A 23,251-nucleotide genomic window follows, 5' to 3' on the forward strand; every position below is an offset into this window, starting at 1 on the left:
TGGATGAGGAGGACAAGCTCCAATCCAGGCATAAACACATTGAAGAACTAACATCCTCCTTAACAACCTCCTTTCCTTAACAACCTCCTTTAGAAGCTCACCTGCAAATGCAACCAAAGAACCAGAGGAACAGAAGAAACACCTTTTCAGTATGCATTTATCAACATCAGTATCTGAAGAAAACATACCTACAAACCTCAATCTTGGAGTGATAAAAATATGATGATTTATATTTATAAAACTGTATCCGTTTTCAGACACAACTAGAGTTTGATTTACAATATTGACATCCAACTGATCAGAAAAGGGAAAGAAAGGGAAAAACACCAATCAGAAAATGAGAAGAGGAAAAAACGCAACAATAGAAGGAGGAAACACAACAAAGAGGAAAGATGCGGCAACAGAGGAGGAAACACAACAATAGAAGGAGGAAACACAGCAAAGAGGAAGCAACAGACCTGTGGAGTGCAGCGAGAGAGGAACCGTCGACTGCGAGGGTGTGAGGGTGTAGCGAGAGAGAAGAGGGGAAAAAGGGGACCGTCGACTGCGAGGGTGTGAGGGTGTAGCGAGAGAGAAGAGGGGAAAAGAGGGGCGATAGAGAGCGACCATGGTGGTGTCGCTCCTACTCTTCTCCACCACGGTCGTTGTCGCGGTCGCCGACGCCGTCGTCCCCTCCTCAATGCTCCCGGTGTTCTCCGACAGACATATGAGGTTCGCTCGTTACGGGTTTCGTCGGGGGGGGAGGGTGTCGAGCGGGTGGAATTTCACCCGCTCTTTTTTGCAAAAAACGGGGTGAATTCCACCCCATTTGATTCATTTTCATTCGGGCGGGTGAAATTTCACCCGCCCATCAAACGGTCCCTAAGGAAGGTTAGTTGGTGCGGCTTTAAGTTATAGGACTTGAATGGCACAACTCCTGAAAAACAAACAAACAATTGACCTTAAAACTACAAAACAAAGGCTTAAATAAAACATTCGAGAGAGATGATCCAATGCAAAGTCGAATATTGAAGATGGGTGCAACATCATTGCTACACCAAAGACTACATCATTACAGTCTTAAAGACAACTTAGATATACAGTTTTAGATCATCAGCCTACTTTGATACGTATATGAAATTGCGCGATAATCAGGAAATTAAACAATTTAGTTGCACAAAAACTACGAATTAATATAAGAATTTCAATTACTTCGAGACCTTTTTCTTTCCAAAATTTGACCCCGTTGAACATGAACGTTGGCCAACATGTTCTGGAAAAATAAATGGATACTTCTGTATCAGTTCCTGGCGCGTGCAAGATCATTTTAGTTTATGAAATATAGTTTTAACTTACGAAAATTCCGTAATCTAAACGCCCGGCTTCTTTACGAGGCTCTTCTTTGTATTGCCGAAAGTTCCAATGCTACATAATCAAAGGCGAGGGGGAGGTTGAACCTTCATCCAGATTAGCAAACACGTTAAGACGGCAGGAAGCAGCACACGAAGGCACGAACAGCAGGCGCAAAGGCACGCACAAACACGAAGCATAGCATGAATACAGTCCTGAAATTTTAACGCACGGAGCTACTCCAGACAGTAACATACACGCAGACAAAACGCTATCGGGCATTAAAGCGCTTCTTGGCCACACGCACAGGGCTCACAAGCCTCATCATCACCAAGCCATTGCCACGAATAGGTGCATTGTATGAAGGAATCGGCTTTTCAAGCTAGCTGTGCATGTTGATGGCCGCTGTTGCCCGTGACTCTATATGTCCTCCTCCAGCTCGGTATAGCCGGGCTCGGGCGAAGTGACAGAACCTTGGAAGATGGTTAACACGTGCCCTTCTTCGACTCTATGCCATTCAAGTGTCTTCTTGTCGGACATGGGACTTTGGTTGTGAACAAAAAAGTGTTCGTCGGCCGCAATTTCCAGAGCTTGAAGCTTCTCCTTCAAACCACTAACTGTGTCGGTAGATTTCACTTCGACATACACCTCCTTATTAGTCCTTGCTTGTTCCACTATTATATTCATGGTGCTATGTCTTTTCGGAGATAAAGTCTTAGCCGGCTTGATCAGGACATCTATCCGAGATTGTTCGGAGACGCCAAACTCCGCCAGAGTGAGCACTGGATCCGAAAGTTTCCTATTCTGATGCAGAAGAAGAAGCCTGTTAGCCGGCACTCCGATTCGCTCGTGAATTCCCTCCTTCGGCTTCAAGAAGTTGACGGTGTTTGATTTGTCGAATTTGAGGAAGATCAGGTCCTCTAATCCTTTGACGTGCACCTGAAGCTTCCCGGCTTCGGGATTGACGAGAACCTCCACGCAGCAACCTTCCCACAGCCCATAAGGTTGAACATCCTTCTCATCATCCATAAATGTGTTGTTGAAGAGAACGCTCTGTTGCTTGACAGGAATGCCGGAACATTTTTCCAGCCTTTCTTTTATGTCCAGAACTGTGTCAAAGAAGCCAACCTCGATCCTGTATTTACTGCCATTGCTCAGCTCGAAATCGACTTCCATTGCCTTGTTTACACTACTACTATATTCACGAGCAATGCTGGAATGTCATAACCCTCTGTCTCTCTCTCTCTCACTCTCTGCACCAAGTCTGTTGATCCATACAAAACAACAGGAATTTCATGGGCTTTCACGACTCTATATTCTGTTGCAGAAAACCAACAAACCACCACGAGTTTCTTATATTTTTAATGGGCGGGAATTCTATAATGATTAGTCCTCTTACATGGTGTTTTGTGTTAATTACATTCATTAATGAAGCAGTGATAACTTACATGAGTTGCAGAAGAAATACCACCAATTTTAGCACTAATACTACGCGATTACTCAGCTTATTGACGAGAGAACGTAGCTCTTGAGTGTTTAGAAATTCGATTTGCAGAGGCAGTCGGCTGAGCACCCAAAAAATGAGTAACAAACATTCTGACACTTCTGGAAACAGTTAAGAGATCAGTACCTCACGTTTTCAAAATGCATGGGGGAGCATGCATCAAGCATCTGAGTTTCGGATCAATGCATTTTTGGGACATGAGATAAAAATCCTTTGAAAGAACAATAAAAGAAAATGCCAGACTAAAATAACTAAAGCAGTAAAAATAAATATAACACTAAACCATCCATATTACCTCACCTGGGGCATCAATTTTTTGGAAGTTACCTCCTGGGTCGAAAGCAAGACCTTAATTTGGGACGATAAGGCTGCTCAAACACACACACACATATACATATATATATATATTCAACCAAGTTTTTTCATAAAGCGTCACACTTGCGACCATGTGACATGGCTTCTTACAATTTAAGTCACATTTAATGAGAGAGAGTGGAGATCAATAACTAAGAAGTCAAAAACTTTCAGATTTGGTGGTAGTTACTCTCTAATGTCCTCTGTCTATGTGTGCATGTGTGTTGGGCGGCCAAGATATGAGCTTACTGTGGCCCGGGTGGACCAGCCTGTGGATCTGATTGACCATAGTTTGTTAGTTAAAGCCTAATTTCCGATCAACACAATTGAGAAACTGCTTTTAGTGTCCTCTGGCGGAGGATGCACCTGAAGTGGATGTTTCATTTCATGGATTATGGCATGCATGCCCATGGGTAAGGTTCCCTTGACATGTTACCTAAATCTTATTTCTGTGGTCTCTTCCCCTATGGTTCATGCCGCATAGTGACATATGTAGGCGATATTTTGAAAATATCAAGAATTTATTTCTAAAGCAAGATAAGTCATTTTAAAAGGAAAAATCTCACGTTATTTCAAAATATTGTGAAAAGGGAAACTTGTCGTGCTACCTTCGTGATGTTTTTCCCTTTTTATAAATAGGTTCTTTAATGTATTTTTAGTACATGTTTCCTTTTCTTGTTTGCTTTTGGAATTTTAACAATTATTTTGATTTTTATCATCATATGTACGAAAACTAATATAAAACTCTTAGTTTTAAAATTTCTACTATTTTTCTTTAGATTTCTGAATTCTTGAGATTTTTCTAAGAAAGAAAAACTTTCTTGAAAATTACTTGGCAAAAAACCTTGCTGATAAAAACCTGAGGAGTATATTTTTTATTATGTCTCGTAGCTGTTTTTGCATCCTATTGTTTTGTGTAGATGTTCTTTTATTACTTTCCTACACCCTCCTTTGTATGTAGAGACACTTGGTTATGGTGGAAAGGATTTGGAATAACCTAACTATTAGCACTGTGATTTCAATATAAAAAATGTGCTATAACCACTCTTTTATGTCAGGAAAGTGGGAGAAGAGCTGAGTAATGAACTTGAGTTGCAGATTCCCTCTTCTTCTTTTCTTTAGGAGCAATTTCGTAATTTCATTGTATACTTTTATTTTTTCAAGAATTGAATGAAAACGTTGAGGGCCTATCGGCTGCACACAGTCACGAGTTCGAGGTCCATAGAACAGGCTAGAGCTCAAATTTGACTCACATAACTTGTTTCTGTTAAGTCTATCTTCTTTTAATTCCTTTTTAACTAGTCTTTCATTATACTTCAACATTTATTATGTAACCAAGTCGAGTTTAAACGAATCTAATTCTTATAAGTCAAACTTGACTCGAGTTCTTACAATTCAAACTCTACTTTAACATTTCAAGCTTACATTTGAGCTCATTTATGAATAAACGAGTCTAGTCGCATCGAGTGAAGCTTGAGTCCAAACTACCTGTTCGTTGTGGTGGGGTTTGTCTTAAAACCACCACTCTTTGCTGAATTCAAGGTCTGAGACAAAGGGCGCATGCGCCCCTGCTCTTCTTCCTTTGTGCCACCTGAAATCTCTCTCTCTCTCTCTCTGTGAAAGAAATAGTACTTCAATTTGTTCTTTCATGTGTTGCCCCCAAAAATTAAACATCAACAACAACTAAATCCTTATAGCAGAAGAAGATGGTGGCTGCGGCGAGAAGAAAGTGTCAAGAACAACGATCATTATAAGCATAACAATTCCAGCAGAACCTCTGGCCAGGTTCTGTGGCTTGGCTCGATGCTTACATGTACGCAAAGATAGGAAGAGAGAGGATACCAACAGTTTACCCTGCGTGAAGAGGGAGAATAGCAACAGCACCCTGTGAAATTTCTATTGTCCGTTGATGTTTCGTAGGTTATGAGTTGTGTCAATGGGGCAACCTATTAAAATTATATTTTAAAACTTCATTTTTTATTTACTCTTGATTTTTCTTTTCTTTTATATTTTCCTTCCACTAAAATTCTATATTTTTCTTTAATTTTGAAAATTTATGTGAATTATAAGACTAAATGTTTTCTTTTTTTCATTTTACAACTTTTGAGAATATAAAATTAGTTGTACTGTGTAGCTACATTTTTCAAAATTATCGTGTCCAAACTCCCGTATTCGCACATGTGTGACATAGGGGGCAACTGAAGGCCATTTTCCCTTAATAATAAATAAGAGTAATGGGGTCTTGACTACTGGCAGTTTCATTTTAAGTTACATTTTGTAATAGGTGAGTCTTGGATGTTGGAGGTTTCACTTTTAGGTTGTTACATTTTGTAATAGGTCTCCCACCATAAATATGTAATCTCAGCCAGAGTTAGCTATGTTTCAAGAATCAAAGTTGCATTTTTTCTCACCAATTAACAAAAGAAACCATGAACGCTATCAAAATAATCTATTGCCGTCCTGAATATTATAGACTATCAAAGAAACCATGGTTATCAACCAAAAACAACATAATTTAACTAATGCAGCAGCAAACCATAATTCAACAAATTTAACCAAGAACCTAGTGCAAAATATGGACCATATGAAACTGCAGTAATGCTTTCTGCAACAGAGAAACCCATTTCACTTAAAACTCTAAACACCAAACAAATGATTGATGTACATTTCCAGCTTTGATTCACTAACACGTTTGCCTGAAACAAGAAGAATTTATTCATTATAAACACTCAAGGACCGACGTAGCACCTGCAGCAGTCAAGAAACCTGAAGGTAATCAGATGCGTTTTGAGAACAAATTAGTCAATATTGCAGGTTTGCATGGTTACAGAACATGTACATGCTGCCAGTTTGTAGGCCAGATTCAGGTTCTCTGTGTCTAAGTTGAGAGATTCAATCTCATTAACTCATGATGAGCAAATGAATAAAAAGCATTTGTTTATTGGTTTGAAATTTTAATACTAAACCACACAGATTAAAACCAAAATATTCTCGCAGGTCCATCCCTTTGCATTCAAGTCTATCCTGCACGTTTCTGCTCGCCCATAAAGTCTCCACTCATCCACTGGCTCTTAAAATTTAACAGCGCCTGAAAGATTCATGCCATGGCTAATCAATTATTGAACCAGGCCTAAGCTTGCGGGGCTAGTCCACCATCAAGCTCATCTTTAAAGGAGTTGAAGTAACAGGCACTTCCTGCCCAATCAACTGAAGAAACCATGAATGTCATCAAAAAGTATTGTCAATATTAATCTATTGCCATCCCAAATATTGCGCAGATGATCAAGGACACTCGCAGCTAAGATAATTGAACATAGTCAACCAAGAACATAATGCAAAACGCTGCAAAATATGGGCCATATGATCCTGCAATAATACTTTCTGTAGCAGACTCTTTTCACTCTAAATATCTCAACGACCAAACAAATGATTGATGTACATTTCCAGCTTTGATTCAACGAACAAGCAGAATTTACACATTATAAACACTCAAGGACCGATGGTAGCACCCAAGAATCAAGAAACCTGAAGGTAATCAGATGCTTCTTGAGAACAAATTAGTCATTATTGCAGGTTTGCATGGATTCAAAGAACTAGCACATGCTGTCAGTTTGAAGACGAGATTCAGGTTTGCTGTGTCTAGATCAAGACACATCTCATTAACACATGATAACTGATAAGCAAATGCATAAAGAGCACATCATGGGTTTAAAATTTTAATACACGACATTAAAACCAAAAAAAATCATTATCAACTTTCAGCCAATCAGTTTCTTCATTGAATTATCACTTAATTCTTTTTCCTATCAACATTGCTTGGTCGGCAATCATGAATTTGTGAAGAATAATGCTCACGACATGAAATTGTTGCTGCAAAAGACATAGTAACGTCAACAAGGCCATTTCAGCAGTTAAATTTGCATGTGTTTGCCTTTACATATGAAACCTGTATCAAGTCCATATAGGTCAACATTTCCACAAGCCAATTCTAAATCGTGTATACCATTTTGGTGCTTCCGACCACCTCATAAGTCATACCTAGACTTTTCCAGGCTGCATTTTCATAAAATACAGCAACCATCTGATAATGTCCTCTAAAAATTTTTATTTGGATTACCTACAGAGTCTCGAGACTATAGACAATACAATACATCCATCGTCCTTGTTGCATCTGACATTTCCCTGTGCTCCATTTGACAAAATGAACCTAATCACTAGCTCAGTTCTTTCCAACGCCACCTTGTGTGGAAGCAGGAGCAGCTTCCTTCTCTAAAATGCTACTTTTATTCTGACAAATAATACTTTCAGTTATTTGCAAGAATATATGATGCCACTGTGCTTAGGATTCTACATAAAGACACAATCACAAAGAAGTGTTTATGTAAGATTTTTGTCCCATCTCTCTTGCTGAACTTCTTTGCCTCATATCTATTATCATAAATTTAGAACAGAAACGAATAAAGCATAAAACCAAATGAGACAGTGACATATTCCAAATAAGAGCTTACATAAGGATAATGACCAACAGAATATACATTAAATCCTCTGGCTAGTTCATGCTGAGTTCTGAAAGTATGGATAATAACATTTCGATAAATAAGAAAACATCAGGGTAAAGAAAAGATGACCAAGTATTCATGAATTCAGCAAGCAAAATCAAAATTTCCGTTGATCAAAGGGACAATTCCAAGCCAATAACAGATCTTATAAAGAATTCATACTGATACTCCTTCATTGTCAGATAGTTTGGCTTGTCTTTCTACTAAATACAGTGCTTGTTTTTCTACTTAGTCAAATCATTTCTTTACGGATATGAACTACACCCAAACTGGTCATGGAATAGTCATGGTAGGAACGGTTAGTGGTTTGTTATTTGTCCTGAAATTCCAAAGAAAGGACACCTCTCCAGATCAAATAAATTTCTCTTTCCTCCTCCAGGTCATAGCGCAGATGGCCTCACCCCACTCTGAGCTGGACAAACAGATCACGAAGTGGGTATATTCAAAAACTTAATTAGATAAACCACAGACTCAATCTGATGAGAACAGCAGTTTAAAATGAAACACATATTCGCACAAGGTGTTGCATTAATCGCATACAAGTGGTCAAAACCCAAATAGGGCCACAACATGATGTTGCACATTTAGAAAAAAAAATTGCCGGATGCTTAAGCAACAATGCCTTAAAACAGAATATGCCGAACACCACATAGACACCAAATATTCGATCCCAGTGGCTCAATTCAAGAACCCGGCGCTAAGAAACAAATGCACATTAAATGTGAAAATTTGAGACTACTAAATTCAACTAAATGATCTTCGTGACTCCTCGATAGGATAGTTCCCAACTCAGGTCAGACAACATAACAAGAAACAAGTTCAGTAAACATCATGCTCAAACCAAGGCACGTTAAACATGAAGCTTACAACTTTGTGTCTACTAAATGTAACAAAATGATGCCACCGTATCCTCCAATGGATTGTTCCAACTCGATTACGTTTGGTAGCGATGACACAGGCATCTCGCAAGAGAACAAAATTTAACCTTCAACGCCTTGGAGAAGGCCAGTAACTATGAATCGCGTAGCCTGTCTTCCAATTATCCAAATAGATGACCTTTCTGACAGCCCAAATCGAGACCAACATTGCCACGAACATGCCCGCCCTCTGCAGATTCGCGTTCCTCGCGTAAATGAGGACGTGAGTGACGAGCGCGAGCAGCACACCGACGATGGTGTAAAGGAATCCAACAGCGAACCCTTCGACCCCGAGCTGCATTCCGGAGCCTTGGTAGAAGAATATCAGCTTCGAGGGGTCGCTGCGGTCGGCGATGAACATAGGCATGTTTCGAATTATGTTGTGCATCGTCCCGGAAACGCTGAAGAAGTAGACGAAGACAGCTCCCGCTAGCCACATCTTGGGTTCGTGTAGTAGCGTATCCCCCTCCAGAACTCTTTTCACCACGAAGGGCGCAGATACCAAGAGGATCAGCACCAAGATCATCATCTGAGTCTTGGAGATCGGGGGCGGGCGTTCGATCGGGCCGACGGAGAGCTTTGCCTTGGCCTCAACGAAGTCGGAGATCCCCTCCGCCAGACGCGAGAAGTCGACCTGGTCCATGGAGTCGGAATCGGCGAGTTTCCTGACATGGGGAAGGACCACACGGATGTGGGGAAGAGCGTTGACGCCGAAGAGGCCAAAGCTCGTCTGGGACTCCTTGAATTCCAAATCGCAGAAGAAAAGTTGGGTCTCGGAGTCCTGGCCTTGATTGTTCTTAATGAAGGAGGAGGCAACGAGGGCAAACTCGGAGCGGAGCTGCTGGAGGCGGAGCTCGGGCTTGTCATGGAGTTGGGTGGCGTCGAAGAAGATGAGGAGGGAATAGGGGCGGGGGGTGGGCGGCCCCAGGAGGAACCGACGGATGGCGTGGTCGTCCAGACGGATGACCCCGGAAGGGGACCGCTGCTGCAGCGCCAGGAGGTCAGCTACCAGATCGGCAGGGGATTCCGGCGAGATTTTGGAAGGAAAGATCGATATCAAGGAAAGGAGGAATAGAAGGACGAAGGGTCGAGCCATTTCGCCCACTCAAGCAGAGAGAGAGAGAGAGAGGAGGAGGAGAGGGGGTTCAATATCAAAGGCATGGGGGAGACGGAAAGAGTGAAATAAAATGAACCTTGTTGACTGGACTCCTTTGTTGGGGAGGCGTTTACTTGCATAGCTCCCCTTGATCTCCAAGTCGGGAAACCTTGTCAAATCGGGTTCACGTTTAATCAACCCGGGCTTAATCTAATGGGGGGAGGAAAGCCAGACCCTAAATTTCCATTCTTGTTATTGAATACATTAAGATTTTTTTTTACTATATATATATATATATATATATATATATATATATATATATATATATATATATATATATATATATAGCTTCCAAGTTTGAATAATTCGCGCTATGTCACTATATCTTTTATAAGTTTATGACATTTAAGTTTTCAAAAAATGGTGGATATGAGAGGTTTCTACCACCAACTCTATTCCCTCAAATAAACCACAAGCATTAAATTAGGAAAACTTAGATATACATACTTGAACTTTGAATATGCGGTTGGTAGTGTTAAATGCTAGGTGACATGTGATATTGAAATATAATAATATTGGAACCTAAAATTGCCATATATATGGATACATCGAGACACGAGCTTTTTACTTATATGTATAGAGTTGCCTATAATGTTATTTTCTAGTACCTCTCCTGCTCACATACACTTTCTCTATAAATCTAATTGCTGAAGAACAAATCCCAGTGACCTACTAAGCTTGCTAATGGTGATCTTAAGTTTCGCCATGTATGGTAGATTAAAAAAGCATCTGTTTCAGTTGTTTTCTTTTAAAAGAATTTCATCTTATACGATATATGGTTCATGGCTTCTGTTGTGTTTTCTTTTTGTGATTTTAGTTATGTACTTTCTTAGTATTAAATTTGACCATAGATCTTGCTTTTTCCCTTTGTAATTTTAAGCTGTCATATGTCATATTGCTTTGTATGTTTATCCTTGCGAATAGCTATGGTGTACCCCTTTCTTGGTCATTGCATTTTTTTATTTGTGACTTACGTTAGATAATTATGATCTTGATTTGGATGAATATATGTGGTGAAATTTCTTAGCTTACATGGTTTATGAACCTGAGAATTGGACAATCTGGGTGTAAAGCTGTGCAGCTTCCTTCTACATGTCTTGTCTCTTGACTACCATGTAGCGTGGAGTTGTCGATGGCGAGCCTACTGCTTTGCTAATGTGCCCCCATTGAGTTGGTATAATAATCTTTTAGCTCTACCATGCCCCCACATCCAAGGTCGTCACTTCCAATGGCTCTCTGGGCGTTTTCTGCCAATAGCATTCGCTCGGTGACTTGAGTTGAGGGCATTGCAAATTAATTAACCCAAAAAAAAATGAAACATGTTAAAGTCCTAAACATAGCAGGCTGATACTTCACCGCCTCTCGCGCCCTCATGCTCCGTCCCCGAGCTTCGACTCAAAGATGCATGCTGATCACTCAGAAACGCATGCTGGGGCTTTTAAGTGCTTCATGTACAGCAAAGACACCGGTGAAGTAGTCATGAAGCTCTTCCACAATAGGAAATTAAAACTCCACAACAGCAATGCAAGATCAAGTGTGGAGTTTTTCCTGTCCTGTTGCGGAAGAAGTTCATTTTTTTTTTCTGGTGTGGAAGAGTTTCATGACTACTTCACCGCTGTCTTTTTGCTGTCTCGCACATGACAAATGGGCTATATATGAAGCACTTAAAAGCCAAGCATGCGTCTCTGAGTCACCAGCATGCATCTCGGAGTTGCGCGAAAGAGAGAGAGATGGTGAAGTATCTCCTGCTATCCTTCCTGTTTTTCTTTCCGACCGAATAGCATTTTAGGATGAGAAAGAATCTGCGATTTACTACTCTCAAAACCACCAGTGCTACACTACACGTCCAACCTTTCAAATCTACGCGCGTTTTCCAGTTCCATGCATGAGTTTCGGAATACTTAAAAGGGATTAATACAAATCCAAGGTATGAGCTTTGCAATGACGCCGTTCTCCAGGGGAGCAAGGTTATCCAACGGCTAACTGCCTGTTTTTTTGCTTTCTCGAATGCAACTTTTAGCTAGCTAGTTTTATTTGGATATTGCGTTCGTATTTGACTTAACGGCCTGTTTAGATGTAGAGAAGGGAAAGGATGTTCCCGTGATGCAACTACGCTTTTGTATCAAACAAGGGTTATATTGAAGGAAAGGGATTTAATATGTGTGCTGCGCTGTTACGGGCTGACAACTTCGGCCCGTGCGGCGCGGCAAGAACCTGATTGCCGCAAGCCTTCAAACCACTGAACGGGGCGCAAAAATAGTTTGAGAAAACAAGTGTATAAAGAATGCTTGTGAATAAAGAAATCTCGCAATGTATTCGCTTGAAGAATTAGTACATCACGAGAAAGATAAGTAAGGAGAATGATCTCGACTTTACTTATGTAGGATGGCCGAGGCCGCTTATAGGATTCCCATGCCGACCTCCCAAAACAAGAAATCCCAATACTTGACACTTAGACCGGTGGGAGGGTACTCCCTTACAAGTAAACATGCATAAGCAAATGACTCAACATAAGCAAAGGAAGCACAATGCAAAACAAAGCAAAGGACTGTACAGACTCCCAGACACAGGGGAACAGGCTCCCCCCTTCAAGTTAAGCGTCGTCTTTGGCGCCAGCAGTTTCATGATAGGCCTTGACTTCCAGTGGGTAGTGTTGCTTCATGCGGAATGCATACTCCCAGGTGGGGTTGTGTTCGCCTATCCACTTCACTTGGTACTTCTTCGACTCCCCCAAATAGTTTGTCTTGTGCCGAAGAATCTCTTCCATCCGACGGTCCGCCGCTCGCTTGGTCGGCGGGGCTCGCTGCAGGATCGGGTCTCGTTCTGGAACGCTTCGCTCAGGGTCTTCCTCATCGACATAGAAGGGCTTCAGGTTACAAACATGGAACACTGAATGCACCTTAAAGTCTGGCGGCAAGTTTAGCTTGTAGGCTAGCTTTCCGATTCTCTTCAGCACTGTGAAGGGTCCCTCATACTTGCGGATCAATGACCTGTGTCGACCACGGAAAATGCCCGTGCGATCAGGGTAGAGCTTTACGAGGACTTGATCACCCACCCGGAATTCCATTGGCCTTCGATTCCGATCTGCAAACTTTTTCATCTTTTTGGCGGCCTTGTGTAAGAACGCCTTAGCCATTTCCGTCTGGTCATGCCAATCGCGAACGAACTGGTAGGCAAAAGTGGGTCTTCCCTTTTCTTGGGCTGCAAGGGTATGTGGCATCAACGGTTGTTGTCTAGTGGCTATTTCGAATGGACTATGTCTATAAGACTCGCTCTTCTCCAAATTGTAGCAAAATTGAGCTACATCCAACAATTTCACCCAATCTTTTTGATTCGCACTGACATAGTGTCGAAGGTATTGTTCCAACAATCCGTTGATTCGTTCAGTTTGGCCGTCCGTTTGAGGGTGGAAACTTGTTGAGAATAATAAATCCGAACCCAACAAACGAAATACTTCGCGCCAAAATTTCCCTGTGAAGCGAGCGTCCCGATCACTGACAATGCTTTTCGGCACGCCCCAATGCTTGACAATATGCTTCACGAACAACTCGGCCGTCTTTTCCGCGGGACATTCTTTAGAGGCTGGGATGAAGGTGACATACTTTGAAAATCTATCCACAACCACAAGGATGGAGCTGAAGCCGTCAACTTTGGGCAAGCTGACGATGAAGTCCATGGAGAGGCATTCCCATGGACGTTCTAGAATAGGAAGAGGCTCCAGGAGACCGGCAGGCTTCTGGTTTCTTCCCTTGTCCTGCTGACAGATCAAGCATGTTTTCACATATGCTTCAACGTCGTCGCGCATCTGTGGCCAGTAGTAGCCATGTTCGAGCAGTGCCAGTGTCCGCTCCTGGCCAGGATGGCCAGCCCATAACGAGTCATGACACTCCTTCAGCAACTCTCGTCGGAGATTGCCCCATCTGGGCACGAATATTCATCCGCCCTTTGCCATCAAAAGTCCATCTTGTAGCCAAAATCGTCGCGTCTTTCCTGCCTCCGTTCTTTCGACCAAGTGCTTGGCCACTGGGTCCTGCTTCATGCCTTCTCGAATCCGCCCGAGAAGAGCACCCTCGAGTTGCGCTTCGGATGATGCCGTCCGGGTAGCTGCCAACTCCGCCTTCCGACTCAGTGCATCGGCTACAACGTTTGTCTTCTCTGCCTTGTATTCCAAGGCAAAATCGAATTCTGCAAGGAATTCCTGTCATCGAGCTTGCTTCTGACTCAACTTCTTTTGAGTCTGGAAGTAGCTTGTAGCTACATTATCAGTCTTTACCACGAATTGGGACCCCAATAAGTAATGCCTCCATGTGCGAAGACAATGAATAATGGCCGTCATTTCCCTTTCATGCACGGAGTACCGTCGCTCCACGTCTTTCAGCTTCCGACTCTCATAGGCAACTGGATGACCTTCCTGCATCAAAACTCCACCAATGGCAAAATCTGATGCATCCGTGTGGACTTCAAATTTCCTTGTGTGGTCGGGCAACCTGAGCACAAGCTCCTGCGTCAAGGCCCTCTTCAACTTGTCGAAGGCATCTTCTTCGAGCTCTTCTCAAGCCCAAGTTCGGTTTTTCTTCAACAAATCAGTGAGAGGCGCAGTTATCAAAGAATACCCCTCAATGAATCGTCGATAGTAATTTGTCAAACCGAGAAAAGAACGTAGTTCCGGTACATTGGTAGGCGGTTTCCAGTCTCGAATTGCCCTCACCTTTTCTATGTCCATTCGCAGCTGACCTTTTCCCACAATGTGACCGAGAAAACTGATTTCCGATTGGCCGAATAGACACTTCTCGCGCTTCACATAGAGTTTGTTTTCCTCCAATACCTTGAACACTGTTCGCAAGTGTTCCACATGGTCCCTCATGGAGCTGCTGTACACTACAATGTCATCAAGATAGACTACCACGAACTTATCTAAGTACGGATAGAATATCTTATTCATTAGAGTCGAAAAAGTGGCTGGGGCATTCGTCAACCCGAACGGCATTACCAAGAATTCAAAGGCACCGTAACGAGTGACGCAAGTGGTCTTTGGCTCGTCGCCATCAACAATCCGAACTTGCCAATATCCTGATCTGAGGTCTAACTTGGAAAACACTTGAGCTTTGCCTAGTTGATCAAACAGATCTGCAATCAAAGGTAAGGGGTACTTGTTATTCACCGTTACCTTGTTCAACGCTCGATAATCCACACATAGCCTTTTGGAGCCGTCATGCTTCGCTTGGAATAACACTGGTGCACCAAAAGGAGCTTTGGAGGGTCTGATTATACCTCCAGCTAGCATCTCGTCCAACTGTCGCCGAAGTTCTCTTAATTCTGCAGGAGCCATTCGATATGGTGCCATTGCCGGGGGTTTGGCACGAGGAAGGAGTTCGATGGCATGATCCACCTCACGTCGAGGTGGCAGCCGTCTAGGGAGTTCCGCGGGCATTGTTCCTGCGAATTCCGCTAAGACAGGCGCAAGCGCCTCTGGGACCAAACCAGGGGAGTCATTAGTCACTTCCCTGATTGCCACCAAGTACGTTTCTTCGCCGTGCTTGAGGTCTTTCTTCAACTGAAGGGCAGATATCATTGCGGCTTTTCCCTTATCCCTCTTTATCGATGTTAGGGGACTTCTCATCCATGATACTGATACTGCGTAGGTGCGGCATTGGGACAATTTTCGCAGTACTGAGGAGCTCCATGCCTAGGATCATCCGGAAATCATCCATCGGGATCACTGAGAAGTTGGCCGTTCCTGACCAACTCTCAATCTTCACAATCGCATCCCGGGCCACTCCGTGGATGGGTTTGGCCTCTGAGTTCACCGCCTTCATGCGTAATTCTCCCCTCTCAAGGGTTAGGCCTAGTCTCCTTGCCTCCTCAACTGAGACAAAGTTATGTGTGGCTCCCGTGTCAAACATAGCCAGGGTAGACCTTCTATTTACCAGGATTTCCAAGTACATGAGATCGTTAGAAGGTGTTGCTATCACCTTCACTTTTTCCTCCATTTTTATGGTGTTCAGAAGTTGAAGTGCACCCATCTTTGGTCCTTCCCCTTGTACCACATTAGCAGATTGCCTTGAAGAGCTTGCTTGATTGTCCCTATTTCCACGCTTTGGACATTGCCTTCTTAAGTGATTGTCATCACAAAACCAACATTTCAACACTCTATTCTGAGAGTTGTCGTTTCTGTGAAAGAAAGTTCTTCTTTCGACTTGGCGCTGAGTTGATGGTTCATCTTTCCGTTCCCTTCGATCATCTTTCTTTCCTCCATGGTCAGGCTTCCTCGACGGCTTGAAGGCGTTAGTGTAGCTCTTGCGCTGAGTATCAGCCAAACGTTCTGCTACCACATAAGCATCCTCCAAGGTCTCCGGATTACTCCTTTCCACTTCGGATTGTACCCACGACTGAAGTCCCAAAATAAACCAGTTCAATTTATCTTGTTCTTGCATATCTGGCACATCTAACATCAGCCTTTGATAGGCCCTCACGTAATCTCGCAAGGATCCAGTATGTTTCAATTCACCAACCATCCGATAGACATGGCGTGTCGCATTCGGGGGCATGAAGTAAGTTCTCAACTCTCGCTGAAAATCATCGAAAGTGTCTATTGTGCAGATTCCCTTTTGAATGTCGAGCATTTTCCTTCTCCACCATGCCACAGCGTCGCCCTCTAGCAACATAGCCGCAGTCTTGACTTGAATGTCGTCCCCCATAACGCCTTGCAAGTCCAAGTAGTACTCCACTTGAAATAAAAAGTTGTCGATCACTCGACTATCCCGAGTTCCATTGTATTTAGCTGGTCTCTGAACGTCGACCCTCGCTGGTCGATCGTTACCTCCACCTACAGAGATTTGTCGCTGTAGTGTGCGGTTCTTTACCTGAAGTTCCTTGACTTCAGCCTGTAACGCGGTCACTGTGTCAGTCAGTGCCCGATTCATGGCCACTAGGTCGGCCATTTGTTCCCGTAGTACCTTCATCTCGTCCTTCATTTCCCCGAAGGACTCAGCTGCATTACCCAACGCTTCTTCATGAGTAGTTACGTCGGTAGCCAGCTTGTTCACCATCTTGGTCAGGTCTTCCTGACCCTGGGATGTACCCATCTCGTCAGAATGGGCTACCCCGTTGCCTTTGGCACTTCGCAGATTGTATTGAGTCGCCAGGGCTTCTTCCTCTTCGATCAACGATCGTCGGAGGTCTCTTTCGATCAACGATCGTCGGCGTGTAGTTCTACACCGACTATCCAACCGCTTCCCCAGATTGCCGAACCTGGCTCTGATACCAGTTGTCACGGGCTGACAACTTCGGCCCGTGCGGCGCGGCAAGAACCTGATTGCCGCAAGCCTTCAAACCACCGAACGGGGCGCAAAAGTAGTTTGAGAAAACAAGTGTATAAAGAATGCTTGTGAATAAAGAAATCTCGCAATGTATTCGCTTGAAGAATTAGTACATCACGAGAAAGATAAGTAAAGAGAATGATCTCGACTTTACTTATGTAGGATGGCCGAGGCCGCTTACAGGATTCTCATGCCGACCACCCAAAACAAGAAATCCCAATACTTGACACTTAGACCGGTGGGAGGGTACTCCCTTACAAGTAAACATGCATAAGCAAATGACTCAACATAAGCAAAGGAAGCACAATGCAAAACAAAGGAAAGGACAGACTCCCAGGCACAGGAAAACATGCACAATGCCTTTCAAAATTTTTATGAAACTATGCTGCCAAATTTGGTCTTTAGGCTTTTCAAGTTGTAAATAATCTAATCACAAGGTTGTGCCCCGAGCTCACAATCAAGTCCTACCTTACTAGGGAGGTAAATTACACAAAATTTCTAAATTGATGTTTATGGGACGTTATGATATTGTCCGATTGACGCACAAAGAAGAAAAAGAACGCCTGACACTTGGTCACTGGATTTATTTATCATGAAAGTTATATACAGTAATAGTCGAATAGAATTCCCAAGGACAGTTACAGTACTGCAACCAATAGGAACTCGAGATATATAAAAAGCATAAGAAGCTGCACAACGCAACAGAAGAAAACCAATATGAACAACACGGTACTAGGTTCATCACGAGCATCCCAAACTCATCATCATCTTGTCATCGACCGACCGCTCGACCGTGGTGGTGGATGTTTCAAACGAAAGTAGAGAAATAAGAAGAACAGAAAACGGAAAGCGATCAAGCGAAATAAAACCGGTTCCAGTGACCACTCCCGGAAAAGAAATTAAATTGAAGAACAGTTTTCGGTGACCAATCAATATCCCCATCGAATATGGATCGAGCAAATTAAGTTGATGTACGATTGCAGACCACCATTGAAGCGAAGAACAAGACGAAGGGTCATGGCTTCCTTTTGGACGTTACAATCATCGAGGGCGTGACCATATCGGAGGTGTGTGCCATTGACGGCGAGATTTTGATCTCGTGGTGCAACTCCAGTTTCGGCGTTGATCTTGACGTTCACTCTCTCAACCGTCTCCGGCCGTTCCACCCACCAGGCGATGGTCTTGCCATCAGGGTCGCTCACGATGACCGGCGTGCTACCACCGCTCCGTGGGAGCTCCAGACATTGGAGGGTGGACTTCTCCTGAACGTCGTAGGGGGCGGGGGTGTGCCCGTCCTCCAGCTGCTTACCGGCGAAACTCAGCCGCTGCTCGTGCTGAGGAATGACCTGATCATCCGTCTTCTCCTGGATCTTGGCCTTCACATCTACTATGATTGTACAATCCGAGCTTTTCACCTCTAAAGTGATTGTCCTGTTGGAGAGATTAATCATGAGGAAGAAGCGCGTGGCTCTTCTCCGGCCCCTCCCGCCCGAGCGAAAGCACCACCACCTCATGAGAAACGGCTGCCGCTGTGATAAGGAATGTTGATGAGCAAGGGAAAATTAATGATAAGGAAGGACAAAAGTAAAGGATGAGGAAGAAGAAAAAAAGAAAGATATATTACAATGTCCGAGGACCCACACGTAAATTTCGTCCACAGTCCCACACGCAAATTTTTTGACTTTGTCAAAAAAAAAAAAAAAAAAAGGAAAGGAAGGAAGGGAGGTTATTATGGATTGGGTAATGGTGGCGGGCCAGTCTTGTAGAATATATTTTTGAGTGAACATAGAAATTCCAATGTCATGTCATCCGGCCTCAAATACATTTATTTCTTTTGAAGCAACGAGGCATGCACGAAGATGCCTGATGGGTTGGAAGATAAGTAGAGGGAGGCGACCGGGCATTTGATTTGAAGGACATCATTTGTTCGGTTGATGAAACTAAGGACCCAGGCTGTCATTAATCAATCAATGCTGTTTTGGATGATGACATAGATGCCCTTAAATGTTGTTTTGGCCCTTTTCCCTCATTTTAAAATGACGTGCGAGTGAATTGATTGTGTGAAAAAATCACAGATGTTCGCAACCAAGCAGAGCATGTTGAGTCTGTGATTCCTACCTACCTAACTTTTTGCCAAATGAATCTGATTCATTGATTAGATGGGACCTCGTCAACACATCGGATTAGTCAAATTTCCCAAAAGCTCGACCTTGGAGACCCCGAGAGCTTAACGAACGAACGATCGACCACTATCAATAACAGACGGCGACGCGTTCCAATGAGGTCCGGCAAGGGCTTAGCCAACCACCCCCGTCAGACTGAGTCTACGTCCTGTAAGACCTTCAGTTCATTCCTTCGATGAGATCGATGCGTTTGACTACGCCTTCCGATCGATCGAGAGGCATATTGTGGGGGATCGAACGTCAATCGTAAAAGCGGGAAGACGGCAAAGTGGAACATGGAAGCTAAATGAATCAGCTATTTCTATCACCTACTTTAGTTTTTCAAATACAGATTTTTTTATAAAGGAAGAAGAAGAAGAGGAGGAGGAGGAGGAGGAGGAGGAAGAAGAAGAAGAAGAAGCCAGGGTAAAATCTCCATCTATCTACCAAAAAGAACCTGGGGTCCTTTGTAAATCAATGGTCTACATTCCACCACTGACACTGCCCTTGAAAACGGAGAGAGTGTCTCCATCCTGAACCCTATGCCAACGCAGCGTTCGGTTGTCGTACATGACGTCGTGGTTGTAAACGAAGAAATGGTCGTTGGGTGCGATGCCCTTCTCTTCCAGCTTCATCTTCAGGTCGTGAACCGTGCTCGACGAATTGACGTCCACCGGAATCTTCACTCCTCCCTTTGACGTCTCGACCAACACCCTCATCATCTTTGTGGGCTTCAACACCACGCTGATCTCGGACTCGTCCGACACGCCATACTCGCCGAGGCACCGGTTGTCCTCCATTTCCACGCCTGAGTGCGACGCCAACAGCCGGCCGGGCTGGACTCCCTCGTACTCCAGAATCTTCTCCTTCAAAAGGCCCACGGTGTCGGAGACATCGACCTCCAGAGGGTACTGCCGGGTGGGCCTCTTCACCACGACCTGCACTTTCCGCCTCTCAGGCTCCAGGAGCACACGGATGAGGCAGCCCTCGTAGATCTCGTAGTGTTCCGCGTCGTGCTCGTCTTTTAGCACCTTGCCATTGTAGACGAGAGTCTGGCGGGCGATGGGGAAGCCATGCTTTCTCTCCACCCTCTCCTTCATCTCATGCACCGTGTCAAAGAAGCCGATCTCGATCTTGTACTTGTTGTTGTTGCACACCTCAAACACCACCTCCATTACTTCACCCTTCACACAGCATCAACATGGCAGGGGGGAAATTGATGCCAAATATGTGCAAGAAGACCAACGGTTGCAATATGTTACTGCACGGTACTCTTGATGATATTATTGCCGCGCGCGCGAAGGATGCAACTACTTTGGAGAGGGAGGGAGGGCGAGAAACAAAGCGGCAGTAAGCAATCAAAAGATCTCTTGCTGTCAATCGTTTTTAGCTGTACCTACCCTCCTAAAATGCAGGCATCCTATCGCCTTTCCTCCCCACTATCCTCGCAGAACCGTTCCTCTCAAAAGCTGATGACGAGTTGTTAAATGACCACTGGAAGTGGGTTGAATTCGTCTATTCGGCGCGGAGATCTGCCTGTGGTCATCATCATCACCAAGTAGAGTCTCCGAGTCACTTCGACCCTCTCTCCCCGGAACCAGTCCACCCCAAATTACCCATTACTTCAGTGTCATGTGAAATCTAATCTGGGATGAAGTTTTCAACTTAGTGAACCAAATAGTTCATCTATTTGTTTTACATCAATGGCCTGTTTGATGAGCCCTCAAATTTATCTTCTCAGGAAAAAATTCATCTTTGTTGTGCAGTCAACCATCAAACACGGGCAAGTTTACCACGGTATACTGCATTCACCGGCCTTCCAATCCTATTTGGAAGAATGCATGAAGAAGGGATCTGGGTAGTCCAGGGAGTAAAACCACCACTTGAGCAATTTTGAACTATGGATCTAGCAAGATAGTTAAAAATATCCTCCATAGAAATTAATGAAGGCTAGTTGGTGCGACCTTAAGTTACGGGACCTAAATGGCACAACTCTTCAAAAACACCTTAAAACCACAAAAGAAAAGCTTCAATAAAACATTCGAGAGAGATGATCCAGTGCAAAGTCGAATATTGGAGATGGGTGCAACATCATTGCTACACCAAAGACTCCACCATTACAGTCTTAAAGCCAACTTGTATATACAGTTTTAGATCATCAGTCTACTTTGATACGTAGATGAAATTGCGCAATAATCAGGAAATTGAACAATTTAGTTGCACAAAAAACTACGTATTCATATTAGAATTTCAATTGCTTCGAGTCCTTTTTCTTTCCAAAATTTGACCCCGATGAACATGAACGTTGACGAACATGCTCTGGAAAAATAAATGGGATATTTCTGCATCAGTTCCTCGCTCGTGTAAGATCGTTTTAGTTTATGAAATATAGTTTTAACTTACGAAAGTTCCGTAATCTGAACGCCCGGCTTCTTTTCGAGACTCTTCTTTGTATTGCTGAAACTTCCAATGCTACAGAATCAAGGGAGGTTGAACCTTCATCCTGATTAGCAAACACTTTAAGACGACAGGAAGCAGCACACGAAGGCACGAATGGCAGATGCAAAGGCACGCACAAACACGAAGCATAGCATGAATACAGTCCTGAAGTTTTAACGCACGGAGCTACTCCAGACAGTAAGATACACGCAGACAAAAAGATATCGGGCATTAAAGCGCTTCTTGCCCACATGCACAGGGCTCATAAGGCATCATTACCAAGCCATTGCCATGAACAGGTGCATTGTATGAAGGAATCGGCTTTTCAAACTAGCTGTGCATGTTGATGGCCGCTGATATATAGCCGGGCTCGGACGAAGTGACTTAACCTTGGAAGATGGTTAACACGTGCCCTTCTTCGACTCCATGCCATTCAAGTGTCTTCTTGTCGGACATGGGACTTTGGTTGTGAACAAGGAAGTGTTCGTCGGCCGGAATTCCCAGAGCTTGAAGCTTCTCCTTCAAACCACTAACTGTGTCGGTGGATTTCACTTCGACATACACCTCCTTATTAGTCCTTGCTTGTTCCACTATTATATTCACGGTGCTATGTCTTTTCGGAGATAAAGGCTTAGCCGGCTTGATCAGGACATCCATCCGAGATTGATCGGAGTCGCCATACTCGCCCAGAGTGAGCACTGGATCCGAAAGTTTCCTATTCTGATGCAGAAGAAGAAGCCTGTTAGCCGGCACTCCGATTCGCTCGTGAATTCCCTCCTTCAAGAAGTTGACGGTGTTTGATTTGTCGAATTTGAGGAAGATCAGGTCCTCTAATCCTTTGACGTGCACCTGAAGCTTCCCGGCTTCGGGCTTGACGAGAACGTCCACGCAGCAACCTTCCCACAGCCCATACGGTTGAACATCCTTCTCATCATCCATAACTGTGTTGTTGAAGAGAACGCTCTGTTGCTTGACAGGAATGCCGGAACATTTTTCCAGCCTTTCTTTTATGTCCAGAACTGTGTCAAAGAAGCCAACCTCGATCCTGTATTTACTTCCATTGCTCAGCTAGAAATCGACTTCCATTGCCTTGTTTACACTACTACTATATTCAGGAGTAATGATCCAATGTTATAAGCCTCTGTCTCTCTGCACCAAGTCTATTGATCCATACAGAACAACAGGAATTTCACGACTATATATTCTGTTGCAGAAAACCAACAAACCACCACGAGTTTCTTATATTTTTAATGGGCGGGAATTCTATAATGATTAGTCCTCTTACATGGTGTTTTGTTAATTACATTCATTAATGAAGCAGTGATAACTTACATGAGTTGCAGAAGAAATACCACCAATTTTAGCACTAATACTGCACGATTACTCAGCTTATTGACGAGAGAACGTAGCTCTTGAGTGTTTAGAAATTCGATTTGCAGAGGCAGTCGACTGAGCACCCAAAAAATGAGTAACAAACTTCTGACACTTCTGGAAACAGTTAAGAGATCATTA

The 23,251-nt window shown here is 43.6% G+C and overlaps 4 protein-coding genes across 4 annotated transcripts; all 4 read right to left on the minus strand.

Moving 5' to 3' along the window:
• Nucleotides 1-1,749: 1,749 nt before the first annotated feature.
• On the minus strand, nucleotides 1,750-2,505 carry LOC116246327 (ubiquitin domain-containing protein 7SL RNA2-like). The gene has a single exon (XM_031618159.1). The coding sequence runs from the start codon at nucleotides 2,503-2,505 to the stop codon at nucleotides 1,750-1,752; it is 756 nt and encodes a 251-aa protein (XP_031474019.1).
• Nucleotides 2,506-8,461: 5,956 nt separating this feature from the next.
• LOC116247486 (probable dolichyl-diphosphooligosaccharide--protein glycosyltransferase subunit 3B) lies at nucleotides 8,462-9,834 on the minus strand. The gene has a single exon (XM_031619666.2). It carries the CDS (start codon nucleotides 9,757-9,759, stop codon nucleotides 8,734-8,736), a length of 1,026 nt encoding a protein of 341 aa, XP_031475526.1. The 5' UTR covers nucleotides 9,760-9,834; the 3' UTR covers nucleotides 8,462-8,733.
• An 8,233-nt stretch (nucleotides 9,835-18,067) lies between these two features.
• Nucleotides 18,068-20,887, minus strand: LOC116246346 (polyubiquitin-like). Its single transcript, XM_031618183.2, has 2 exons — nucleotides 19,801-20,887; nucleotides 18,068-18,667 (listed from the first exon to the last, which is right to left on the minus strand). The coding sequence occupies exons 1-2, from the start codon at nucleotides 20,473-20,475 to the stop codon at nucleotides 18,068-18,070; spliced, it is 1,275 nt and encodes a 424-aa protein (XP_031474043.1). The 5' UTR covers nucleotides 20,476-20,887.
• A 1,236-nt stretch (nucleotides 20,888-22,123) lies between these two features.
• On the minus strand, nucleotides 22,124-22,678 carry LOC116246349 (uncharacterized). Its single transcript, XM_031618197.1, has one exon. It carries the CDS (start codon nucleotides 22,676-22,678, stop codon nucleotides 22,124-22,126), a length of 555 nt encoding a protein of 184 aa, XP_031474057.1.
• Between the last annotated feature and the right edge of the window lie 573 nt (nucleotides 22,679-23,251).

This window comes from Nymphaea colorata, chromosome 1 (genome assembly GCF_008831285.2).
Source record: "Nymphaea colorata isolate Beijing-Zhang1983 chromosome 1, ASM883128v2, whole genome shotgun sequence".
Lineage (NCBI taxonomy): Eukaryota > Viridiplantae > Streptophyta > Magnoliopsida > Nymphaeales > Nymphaeaceae > Nymphaea > Nymphaea colorata.

Excerpts from the sequence above, each read along its gene's own strand:
- LOC116246327 (XM_031618159.1), bottom strand. The coding sequence starts at position 2,505 with ATGGAAGTCGATTTCGAGCTGAGCAATGGCAGTAAATACAGGATCGAG.
- LOC116246349 (XM_031618197.1), bottom strand. The coding sequence starts at position 22,678 with ATGGATGATGAGAAGGATGTTCAACCGTATGGGCTGTGGGAAGGTTGC.
- LOC116247486 (XM_031619666.2), bottom strand. The coding sequence starts at position 9,759 with ATGGCTCGACCCTTCGTCCTTCTATTCCTCCTTTCCTTGATATCGATC.
- LOC116246346 (XM_031618183.2), bottom strand. The coding sequence starts at position 20,475 with ATGGAGGTGGTGTTTGAGGTGTGCAACAACAACAAGTACAAGATCGAG. Across the intron at positions 18,668-19,800 it reads TCTCCGTTTTCAAGGGCAGT|CGGCAGCCGTTTCTCATGAG; the intron begins GTCAGTGGTGGA and ends TCCTTATCACAG.